General features: G+C 46.2%; 2 protein-coding genes across 2 annotated transcripts in view; both read right to left on the bottom strand.

The window, feature by feature from the left end:
- evlb (Enah/Vasp-like b) overlaps window positions 1-1,058 on the bottom strand; it is a 34,774-nt gene extending 33,716 nt beyond the window's left edge. The window contains exon 1 of the mRNA XM_030109577.1: window positions 971-1,058. Within this exon, the coding sequence (XP_029965437.1) occupies window positions 971-975 (5 nt within the window). The 5' untranslated portion in view covers window positions 976-1,058. The remainder of the gene's footprint in view (window positions 1-970) is intronic.
- A 3,683-nt stretch (window positions 1,059-4,741) lies between these two features.
- LOC115401411 (echinoderm microtubule-associated protein-like 1) lies at window positions 4,742-11,736 on the bottom strand. The gene is made up of 7 exons (XM_030109578.1): window positions 11,577-11,736; window positions 7,855-8,064; window positions 7,269-7,398; window positions 5,915-6,016; window positions 5,446-5,477; window positions 5,233-5,259; window positions 4,742-5,022 (listed from the first exon to the last, which is right to left on the bottom strand). The coding sequence occupies exons 1-7, from the start codon at window positions 11,734-11,736 to the stop codon at window positions 4,742-4,744; spliced, it is 942 nt and encodes a 313-aa protein (XP_029965438.1).
- Between the last annotated feature and the right edge of the window lie 702 nt (window positions 11,737-12,438).

Below are 12,438 nucleotides of genomic sequence, written 5' to 3' on the forward strand. Positions count from 1 at the left end.
AAGTCTCATGTCTTTAAACTGTTTTTTTTTTTTTTTTTTTTTTTTGGTCTTTAATTTATTACTACTGGTCTTCAGGCTCTCAATAGCTGACTAATGCAAGTCATATCTTCTGTTTTTTTACAAGCCCTCAGGCCTGTCAGGTCATCTGGATCAAACCTGTTTCTTCTCACAGAGTCAGACACAAACACGCAGAAGCTGCTTTTCATTTTTATGTGGCAAATATTTGGACAAGCATTGAAAACTGGAGGATGGCTCCAAGTCTGCGTTCTCTCAAAAGAAGTCTGAAGAGCTCACTGCATGCCTGCTGCAAGTGGATCTTTAACTCTTTAAATAATTTCTAATATATTTAAATATCTTTGATGTTTTTCCCTCTGCCGCTGTTGACGCTTTGTGCTTTTATTCAGGTCTCTGGACCTCAGAACCTCCAGTATTGAAGCGGCGCCTCTCTGTGCACCAGCTTCTCCACCCCGCAGTAACCCTCCACCTGATAGGCTCCTGCGTCCGGACGCGTTAATGAACCCCCGCAGCTGATTGGTTCGCAGGCAGGAAGGTGTGTGAACGCGTAGATTCGGGGGGCGTTTCATCTGTAACTACGCGCGCGCGCTCACACGCATGTGTTTCGGCACACAAGTGCACGTGATTGCTTTCGGTAAATGAGGAAACCAATTAAGCCGAACGCCACAATGCCTTCGTTTTTACACGTGTAGTCTGGTTTCTATGGCAACAGCCCCCTTTCTCCCCGTGCAGACGGCCTCCACGTGACACATCGCAGCGCGAGCTGGAGTCAGAGATGATGGTGACATGCACATCGCAGGCCTCCGAGGGGAAACACGCCCAGAAAACGGGCATAATGCTCACGTAAAACAGCACATTTGTCTCCGTTTGCTCCAAATGTCAGAAGGCGACGCTGCGGAATCACCGCAGTCCGCGTTTATTGCGCAGAAAACGAGCGACGCACGCTCGTGCTTACCTCATCTTCCCCTGCAAGCCCGTTTGAATGAGGTGAATAATGTTTTCTTTCAGCTCGGCGTTTTGTCCTGAAGTTCAATTATTTTATATATAAAAAAAAAGAAGAAAAATCAGAATCCAGATCCCGGCTGCTAGAGGGTGTTTGATTAGAAAACAGCGCAGCCCGCCGCCCGCTGGAGGTGCAGATGTTCAGGGTAGGAAAAAAAAAAGGCGACAGGGTGTGGAAAAATGCTACACGGATGGCCACAGTTTTCAGGTCTGTCTTTAAAAAAAAAAAAAAAAAATTGCTCTTCGGTGTGCGTCAGGCGGCTGCCGGGTCGTCGGGAGGAGCCATCTCAGAGAGCGGCGCGCCGCTTCGCGGAGGACGGGGAGCCGGGCGGAGTGGCTGACAGCGGCTCGTGAGGTGCCATCTTCTCCTGCCTCCAACCACTGGGAGGCTGGATGGAGGGAGAGAGAGAGAGGAGAGAGAGAGAGGGGGGAGCGGGCTGCTGTTACTCTCATGTCCAGCTGGCTGTGCTGCACCGCAGCGCCCTCTCGCCGGTGACGGAGCGGTGAGCAAATCAAACGCACATGACGCGCTCCTCCGGCAAAAAGTCTCCTCATACATTTCTTTTTTTTTTTTTTTTAAATAAGCATAAAAATAAACTGTTTTTTTATATAACAGTCATCATTTTCATACTCGGCGGACCCGGTTACAGCTACACGGTAACGGTAGTGATGTGATTGGATATAAAACCACAAATACTTTAAGCCTTTAAGACCCTGGAGAAGCAGCAATATATTATTGTATGACGGTGACGGTTGTGCGCGTGCACGCGTGTCCGTGTTTGGCTCATAGTGAGGTCCATAACCTGGGAGGTCAGCTCAGTTGTGAGGTCCGAGCTACTGCTGCCAGCAGGGTGGCTCTGGAGTCAGGTTGAGGTTGGAAGGCTCTTAAAATGCACCAGTTCTCTGCTATAGGTATTTAATGCATCCTGGCGCGTGCATGTGTGCACGTGATCCTCAATCCAGGAAGAGCCTGAGATCTGAGCAAATACAAGAAATGCATTCAAAGGAGGTGATTAAGAAAAGCATGAATGTTAAATGAAGACATGCTTTAGATTGTGGTAAAGTTCATATTAGAATTGTATTAGAATTTTATTTATTCTGATTGTAGCAACATCAGCCTTACTCACATTATTTGAAAGGAAAGTCAGTTGGTGTAAGGTAAATGAGTTCATTTTGTGGTTTTTACATATCTTAAAGTTACTGTAAAGTTGGTATTAAGTGTAATGTGTGGATTGTTCCTTATGTAACTCAACACAGCGTTTCAGCTTTACTCTTCCATTTTATATTGTGATGTTATCTGATCCTGCGTAAATCCTTACATCCTCTGTTTATTTCCACTTTGTCTGCATTTCCAGGTCTTCCAGAGCAGCAGCAGTGCGATGCAGTGTGTGGGAGGTGTAACAGTGGCTGTGTCACTCAGACCTGTCAACAGGCAGCACTGTAACATCTGTGTGTGTGAATCTGCCAGCTGTGGCTGTTTCCTCACATGAAGGTCAAACAGTCTCAGTCAAAGAGCCCTGGCAAATATTCAATCACTTAAATCACAATGAGCAGTGGAGATATTCCGAAAGCGTAATGCTGATTTGAATGTATGAACTGCAAGTGCAAGTTACTGATCTATATCTTCTGTATTTTGCCTGAAAGATCAGTTTGCTTCTCTGAATGTTGAGTTGAGATGAACCAACTGCACGTGGATCATTCAAGATGTTCCATATTCTATGTTTCTGGCTATTTAATGTCCCTACAAATCTACTCCTTTCCTAGAATGAACTCCCCTCAGGCAGTGAGTTGAAGCTTGGAGCAGTTTTCTTTTTCAACAGCAGGGGTCCTCCTCCTGACTGAAGACTGCAAGAATTTCCATTCTTATCCATGAAGTGGTGAGGAGTCCCTGGTTTAGATGCAATGGCATTTTAGGTTTTTTATGGCAAAAGAGCTTGTGTTCTTATATGCATTTTCAACCATTTTTTCAATACAATAAAATCCGAGTCATGCAGACTCTGCAACATTACTATGTTGACATGAACTAAGAAAAAGCAGCAGACGTGGTCAGAGATGTAATAAAACTATCATTTACCATGCACAAATGTTATTTTCTCTCAACAGATTTTTAGATTTATGCTCAATTTAATATATCTGCACACATGACTGCCTCTTCCCTAAAGATTAATATCATAGATAAGGATGTTTTGGAAGTTTTTATTATATTCTGAGGAGGAACAGTAGAGGAGGACTGGAATCTGATAAATGCTCTTTTCAGTAAATGCCCTTTTGTTTTGTTCTACCTGTCATGTCTTGCAATATTGTAATTTTGCGTTCTGTGTTTTAACAGATCTCTGCTGAAAAAGTTTCAAATCGAGAGAAGTTTTCCTTGTTGGAGTTTGCATGTTCTCCCTGTGCATCGGTGAGTGCTTCAGTTTTTTCCTGTAGTGCAAGACATGAAGTTTGGAATTACACTTTACCCTGCTGATCTCTCCCTGAGACTGAGAATATATGAAAGGAAAGTTTCTCATATTTTTTCTTATATTTATATATATATATTTATATCTTGGTTTTTTTCCATATGAGGTTATAAACTCAGAACCTATTTTGTGGATAAATGCAACTTCTGAAAATGATCAATCACTCTATTTCCGTGTGTGTGAGCTGTGTGTCCACAGGAGGGCGCAATAGTCGTGTAGAGCTCGAGCTCTCTCCTTCACATTTCAGTTATCAGCTAAAGTTTAATGTCTTAAATAAAAGTAAAAGCAGAACAATATGAGTATTTGTATCTGTAATTTTAATATGAGAATATGAGTATTTTTAATCATCAATGATTTGATCATTTCCTTCCCTCCTCACACATACGGTCTGACTTTGTTTTCTGCTCTCGTTTGATCGTCCAATAAGTTTGGAGAAGCTACATTATCGTAACCGCCTATGAGACCTCATGCAGACTGATTATAAGAAGTTTTTCAACGGTCCCGGAGGGAGCCAGACGTTTGGGAGATCGATTTGATGGGAAACTGTTCAGTTCAGCTCTTCAAATTCAGCTTGAACGTTCGTCCAGCTGGAAAGGTCACAGCGCTTGGTTTTCAGCTGTTTCCTGCTCATCACGGCGTTCTGCGACCGATCGCAGTCGGGAGTCTGCGACGATCATCAGGGAAGCTGGAGCTGACTCTGCTTCTCCTCCACTGAATTCAGCAACGCCAGGAAAACGTCTGAACGTCACTGGAAACTTCAGGCCACATTCACACACATTAGAAAAAAAAAAACAACTCATGAGTAGTCACATTTTTTTTTATTTCTTTTGAATTAAAATGAACATTTTGGTCTAAGGTGGAATCTAACGTGCGGCTTCAGCTACAAAACAACACAGCAGACGGGAGACTTGGTGACATTAAACACAGCTTTCCTCATTCAGCGCTCACACACACACACACACACACACACACGGTGACAGAACAGCAGTGTAAACACAGGCCTTCAGCCACACAATACGCAGGTGTCATCTCCCGACGAGCGGAGCTACAACTACACCGTGATCTCTGACGCATTAAAGCTTTTTACTCTACCTTTAATATAAATACCAACGCCATGAAACAAAGCAGTGCTGAAACACTCGAGCAGAGATTTTTGCAAATTCCGGATAAACAAATTGTTGAAGGTAAAATCAATTGATTGGAAAAACGTATTTTCCCTTGGCTGTATCGTAAACAACAGATTTTTAAGCTGGAGTATTGAAGTTTCAGTAACAGATCTGGAAGTACTGGCTGGGGGACTTGGTGGGGCTCTTGTAGGTGGAAGTGTCCTGCACGGCGGTCTGGCTGCTGGTGGTGGTTTTCTGTAGGTTCAAAGTGAAGGACGGGGTGGTTTTCTTCCTCGTCTCCGGCTTGCTGGACGCCTTCCCCTGAGGATGGTGAGGTGCGGCGGCGGCGGCGTTGTTCGCAGGCACCGTGGACGTGGACTTGGCGGCATCAGAAGATCCAGTCTTTCTTGCGAGGGGGCTCAGATAGATCTGCATAGTCACTAAGTGAAGCGGTGAGATGAGGTGAGGGTGAAGGAGGGTGAAGGGGTGAAAAGGCAAAAGAAAGGGGGTGTGGGAGGTGTGTGTGTGTGTGGGGGGGGGCACACAAGTTATGGTGAGATGTGAAAAATGAAGGACAAAAAAACAGCTCAAGCACGATTCTTCTTGTGAAGATTGCAGATGTTTCTACAATTGTCAGGGAGGAATCCTACCTTTGCAGTGTGTCACACGTCGTGTACCTGCACACACACACACACACACAGAATCCATTAATTTACACATTGTGTCACACCAGGCTGTTGCAGTGTCTCTTCCTCCCATTTGCTCTGCAGCCGCTTCATTTCCCTGTTATGAACGCTGCCACTCGCATTCTGCACGAGGGGGAGAAAAACAACTGCGGGGAACCACAGAAAGAGCTCTCTTACCTACGCTCACTGCAGCCTCCTTGGATTTGCTGCTGTTATAATGAGAACGGAGACGACAGAGGACACGAGAAGGAGAGAGAGAGAGAGATGCTCGGTGAGAGAGACGGTGACAGGAATGATGGAAAAGATTTCAGGCGTCTCACATTGACACTTAAGTTTCAGGTTAACTGAATAGTGAGAGAAATCCTCTGCAGGGTTTGAGATTTCATTGATATTAGTGGTTAGAAGAGGCTGGAAATAGCCTTGATTTAATTAAAGCGTGATTGAATGTGGGATGCCCTGATTATTATTAGTAATTCATATATGCTCCAGTTCATAGGATGTGCATGTAAAAGACACACACACACACACACACACATTCACAACACTAGTTGACCTCATGCACATGCTTATGAATTAAAGCCACATGCCACATAAAAAAACGCTCCTCAACCTGCAGTGGAAGCGGGTTTAATGCCGCCTTTCTTACCCTTCCTGGGGTTTTTTACTGGCCGGGCTCGCAGACGTGAGGCGTGATTTAGGGGCCTTGCATGGACTGTCCTTCACACTGCCCGGCGGGCTCTTCACACCGCTGGGAAGCACAAAGAACACACCAGGTCACAGATCTTGTGGCTTCTAATGTGACCGCTCAAGGAAAGATGGAGAGAGATGGAGGAGCAACTGACGCAACAAATATTAAAGAACGAGGAAGAAAAATGAAAGCATGAAGAAGAAGACGTGGGATTAATCATAGACGTAGCCAGTGCTGCTCCTCTCACCCCGTCCTCGTACTACAGGGACAACCTGAAGTGAACGCAGGTTCGCCGCTATCTGAGCAATTATGCCTGCATACCCCAGATACAGCAGCAGCAGCGCATTAAGATTCCGTAGAGAGGGGGAAAGAGGGGAAGACCCCTCCGTGCTTTCTAACTAATGCTATCTAATGGCAGTATCATTTGAAAGGTAATTGAGAGGAAGGGATCCGCACAAAATGGTTTGCAAGCTTTATTGCTTTCAAATCAAGGCTGCTGTTGGAATAATTATTGAGCATCCGACTATATAGTTCCTTAGATAATGGAGGGTGTCTGCTGATTGCAATTGCACGTCAGATAATGAGAAGTGAAGCCTGAGATCTGAGGCTGGAGCTGTGCTCTGAGCCGCTTGATTACCCCGCATCCTCCATTTCTTCTTCTTTTTTTAAATATATATGTGATGAAGTTGTATGACGGAGTCATCAGTCTCCAGTTAAAGCCGGTGTGTGTTTTATGTTTGACTGCTTTGTTTCTTTAGCAACATGAGCTGCTCCACAAGGTCTAAAAATAAAACATCATAAACTGTCATAAGATAAATAAAAAAGAAGTCATTTCCAGCTTTGTTTTTTTAAGTTAATTAGGCTTCTGTGTGGAGTTTGCATGTTCTTCCTGTGAACACGTGTTTAAGGTAATCTGGTGACTCTATGAGTAAATATTTGTATTTACCTGTAGAGGTTTTATTCTAAGCAGGATAAAGTGGAGCAGAAAGTAATTGGATGGATTTTATTCTGTTTTTTTGGGGGAGCAATTAGTTTGAGTGTAAACCAATCTTCTCTGTAATAGTTTATTAACTCTTTATGAGCCGCAGGACTCGATGATTATTTTCCCTCCAGTTAAAGATGCACTTCATCGTTTATTCCGTTGATCATTCATTCACTACAACTCCAGAAAACAAACCTAGTGAACACGTTGGAACAGACAGAATTGTTGCTTCTGCTGTAGCATAATTTAAATGCGGCTTCATTTACTTCTTTTAAGCAGCTTTATCATTTGAAGAGATTACAGAATAAAGAAAGAGTAAGGTTTGCAGACCTTTTAGGAGGCGTGGGGCTGTAGTTTCTGGACGTGGAGCTGGAGGGCACCGTGGAGCTCTTCTTCAGGGAGGCGGCGCTGGAGGTCACCACGGGCGGTCTGGAGGGCAGAGCCAGAGACACTGGTCTGGCTGTGGGAACACACACACACACACACATTTAAGAAGGGAAGTTTCAATCTAAAGCAGTTTTCCCACTTAACTCTCATTAGATGAAATGAATCCCTGTTTCCCTTTAATCATCATATCAGAATAAGCTGAAAACTCTCCAGTGTGTGTTCAGTTTTAATGTGTTGTAGCTTTTTTATTCATATTTTAAAAAGCAAAATGGGGAATCAATCTGAAAAATGAGTTATTAAAATACATTTACTTCCTGTAAGTTCAGCCTGTATGTCTGTGAATCAGCATGCACAGAATGAGCAATACTGCTCCATACTACAGTCAGTTATGACTGATAATACACAATGAAACTCAGGGAATGACACATCAGTTGCACGTTGCTTCCAAAGCTTTCAAATAAACCCATCTGCAAGACAATCCTTCAGCCGATCGGCTGACATGTGGATAACAACACTGGCTGACACTCACGTTTAGCCCCAGGTGTTCCGGCCCTCCTGCCACCGGCGGCGCTGGCCGCAGCAGCTGCCTGGTGCTCCTCCGAGATGTTGAGCCTCTTCAGCACGTCGGCCAGAGCCAGCTTCAGCAGCTGGATTTCGTCCTCCTGCATCTGCATCCTCTGCTCGAGGTAGGTCAGCCTGTCGGCCACGTCCAGGCCGCTGGCCGCCGAGCTGCGGTCATCTGAGGGAGGAAGAGTTCGGAAAGCGGGGATATTGTGTAAGTTGCGGATAGATAACGTGACATGTCGGCGGCTGCGCGGCTGCCAGAGATTATGTTGTCGACCACATTACATAACTGATGACATGCTGAAGGTAGTGCATTAGGTAGATGACATCTCAGACGACTCCTCAGCGTCCACCAGCCGGGAAAAGAGTATCTATAAATGTTTCAATGTGCCCGTCTTGCAGCTAAAAGCAAATTCAAAAAGGCCGGAAGGAAGGTAACTTGATATTCTTGTTCACACAAACAGAAAAGGAGGGAATTGACAGCGAGAAAAAGGAAATCCAGTTGACTTGGCAACACGGTCGACAAAAGCTGCAATCAGAGAAAGGGGTAAGCTCTTTAACATCTCCTGTGTGGCAGAAATCAAGCTAATGAGGTCACCGCACAGCTGGACACAGCAGATTGTCTCCACTGTCATCTCACAGCAGCATGTAAACAAAGCTATCAGAACACCTCTGCCACAATCACACTCTTTCTCCTGTTTTCTCACTGCGACGACGAGTCTGGAGGCGGATACCGTGGGAGGACGCCGAGGACTGCTCGGGATGCCTCTGCAGACCGGCCGGGCCTTCCTCCGCCGGCCGGGAGGTCTTCCTCCTCTTCCTCTCCTCCCGTGAGCAGACTCTCTCGGTCCTCTTTCCTCCCCTGGCCGCCTCGCCCTCCATCCTGACTGCGATCGCCCTGGCTGCCGTCCACTAAGACCTCATCTCCGTTTCTGCCCCCGGTGTCACCAGATGATCCCTCCCTGCTGGTCTGACCGCCGTCGTTAGAGCAGCGGCGCGTCGACCCTGCCAGGCTCCCTCGGCGGCGGAACCCGGTCCTCTCTGAGATGTGGCGATGTGTACGACGGAGCTTAAAGTGCTCAGGATGTTTGTGAGTATCAAGGTGGGGGTGGGGGAGATAATGCTTAAAAACTCAGCAGCGGTCCAATTCAGCCTAAATTATATGTGTGCGTGTGTACGTGCACGTGTGTGTGTGTGTGTGTGTGTGTGTGTGTGAGCAGGGCACAATGTTAATCCCAGAGACTGAGCCTCTCCGACCCCGCCCCCACACATAAACCCCCCCCTCCAGTGTCCCGATGAGAGATGGAGACACGGAGAGGAAACAGCAGAAATAAAAAACCTAAAATGTGGACTTGTTGTTGGGTCGCGCAGCGGCGAGCATCCTGTGACTCCGCCGGGTCAAAGGTCACGGCGCAGGTCGCTCCCAGCAACAAGGAGAACCGGGCAGAGCAGAAAACAGCCGCAGAGCGAGCGCTCGCCTCGAAAAACACTCAAAAACAATCAGCTGGTGAAGAAGCAACGCTGTCAGTCAACCATTTAAAGTCAGCAGAAGCCTTTATTTTTCCTTTTCTGTCCACAAAAGCACTGATGTCAAAAATTCCAGTATCTATGTTTCTGTTTCCCGAGCGGTCCGTGGGCAGACTGTGGAACGGCTCAACTAATGTGATTAAACAGAAACTTCAGTCTGATTAAAAGGTGCATCAGTGTAATGAGTTACTGGGATGAACATCATGCTGTGACTACGAGTGCATGAAAACTACTCAGCGCCTGACGCCGATCTGCTCCGGCTCACATAAAACACACGTAAAAGGTCAAAAAAGACAGCGGAGAGAGAGAGAGAGGGGAAACTAATGAAGTGGCAGAAATGCAAAGGAGGAATGGCTTGGAGAGCTAAGCTGAGGAGGCAGAGGAAGATCAATAAACAGAGCAGAATATCTTAAATCAAGGAGATAAATAGTTTCATGAATTGATATGAATCAGCTTTTTAAAAGTTATGAAAAAGTTGAATATTGCATTGATTTTCTAAACGTGAAAGATGTTTTCAGGAGTGACTTAAGCCTGTGAATGAAACTGAAATGAAGAAAAAGAACCAAACTTTAAAGGTTTTAAATAGCAAACGGCAGTATGGTCAATAATCTAACATTTTTGTCAAAAATAATAATTTATACAGTGGATAAATTATTTCAGCAACTTGTTGAGCAACTGGTTTTGCCGTAACATGCAGTAAAATGATTTTTTTGTATTTTTTTTTCAATGTAACAGCCCTTTTGTGCGTTCCAGCTGTAATTCCTCTGAAACAGGAGTCTTTCCTCCTCACAGAGATGATCTGCTGTGGGAGTCGACCGCGGCTGTAATCGTTCGAGCGTGCGGCCAGCAGTAATCTGTCTCTCATGGCGAGTTGTGATTCGGCGTCGGGGCCTGTGATCTCCTGTTTCTCCTCTCGTCCTGGCCGTGACATCACCCTCGTGCCACCTCCACACACCCCATATGGGATTGGGATTAGAATAGCACATAATCCTGGTGCTGTAAAAGGGAATTAGCAGCCCGGAGCTTGGTCTCTGCAGCAACTCGGCCGCACGAAGCACGGGCAGGGATGCAGTTTATGCAAATGTAAACACACACGCACACACACACACAGGCAAACGCCTTCAATTACTGACACACAATTGCACGTGCGCGCACAGCCCTGGACGTGCCACACACTTCACGACTCGTATCGCAGATTTTAGACAAATGGAAATATATGAAGACATAACTGCGGCGTGGAGAGTCAATGGAGTGTTTTAATCTCTGATCACAGATGGTGTTTCTTCAATGAAGGAACAGCATCTGTCTGTTCATATCAGCCCCGCTGCATGCTTACACACACGGGCCACGTGCGCACACCCAGTCCTTCACATATCCAGTCCACTAATAGGAATGTCTCCCGGAGGACGGGGCATTTACCCAAGTCTTCCCTGCTGGGACACGTCCAGCAACCAGCCACAGTGCGAACTGTGTGGAAGGCACAAAGCTAGAAAGATTACTGTTGGGCAGGATTACTTCTCAGGTGGATCATGCCAAAGTGTCAACAACAAAGAACAACTGTTTATTATTGTGCTGTTGTGAGCTGGGGTTTTTTTTTTTCCCTTTTCTGCTGCAATCAGGATTTAAACTCGTCTCTCAGACAGTCAAGGTCAAGACTTACTGCGAAGAGCCACAACAAGTGTTCCCAAAGAATGGACGTGTGTGTGTGTGTGTGTGTGTGTGTGTGTGTGTGATATAATATGGTTATACATCAGAGAACAAAAAAAAAATCAGTTAAATTTACTAAAAAAAAAGTGAAAACAAAGCTGAAAAACAGAAACACCTGACCTGTTGAGTCCTTTTAATAGCAGAGTTGCATCCAGATTCTTTCCTTCTTTAACAAACCAAAGTCTATGAGGTAAACTAACAAGCCGATGTAGATCATACATGAATGCTGCGCTCTTTTATGAGGAGTCGCTGAATGCTTTGGGTTTTTGTTGGTTGCAGGCATACAAAAAACTCAGCACTCAGGGCTCTTTTTCAGAATTTTTGCTCACATGTCTGATGCTTGCAAAACAAGCCAATAACTAACAGAAAGATAGACTATTAACGGTTTCAAGACTGCACGTCAGAAACAGGTTTCCCTCTCCCCCTCCTGTATGTAAAGCTGCCCGGCTCTACCTGTCATGAAGTCGGTGTCGGGCGCCAGCAGGGAGTCGCTGTGGTAGCTCTCCTTCAGCGAGGGCCTCCTCAGCAGGCCGTGGTCCGTCTCCTCCATCCCCAGGCCGTGGTCCACCAGCTCCTCCATGAGCGCGTCGCCCTCCGCCATGCCCGCTGCCATCTCCTGAAGCCTCCTGAACCTCACCCACCTGAAGCGCCTGCGGGACGCCTCCTCCCCGCCTGCTGTCCCGTCAGGAGTGTGCGGGAGGCTGACGTCACTCCAAGGACAGATTAAGGAGCTGTAATCTGAGGCAGGAACCAGACTGCGAGAGCAGGAGTGTGTGTTTCTTTCCAGGGGTTCACAAGGGTGAACTCTCTAAACTGCAGAGGCCTCCATGAACGCCTTCAGCCCCACAGACGAGTTGCGTGCACTTTTTGTTTGCAGACCTCTTTAAAAGCGGGCCGACGCGAGTAACAATTACTGACCTGCGAGCCGAAGAAAAACACCCCGCTAACCAAAAGTCCCACACACAGCGGGGTGGGACCGTGCAATTTGCTTCTGCATGCAAAGTTGCAGACAAGCACACAATTACGCTCCCCCCCCCCGCCCAAAAGAGCTTACGTCAGGCTACCATCCGGTGTGGCCGGCCCCGGTGCGCTGTAAGGATGATGAGATCCAGAGATTAGGGAGCAGAACTTGATTAATTACAGTCATCAGGAGGACAATAAGCCGGACGTGGTAATTAGAGAGAAAGAAGCAGGAGCAGATGAAAAGCTAGTTAGGCGACTGTGTCGAGGGTCTCCCCTCGCGTAAGCCGCCGTTGTGTCTATTTTGCATTTGTGGACTGATTCTTCAACAACAGATGCTTCAGTCTGCTGATCT

Source organism: Salarias fasciatus, chromosome 15, assembly GCF_902148845.1.
Source record: "Salarias fasciatus chromosome 15, fSalaFa1.1, whole genome shotgun sequence".
Classification (NCBI taxonomy): domain Eukaryota; kingdom Metazoa; phylum Chordata; class Actinopteri; order Blenniiformes; family Blenniidae; genus Salarias; species Salarias fasciatus.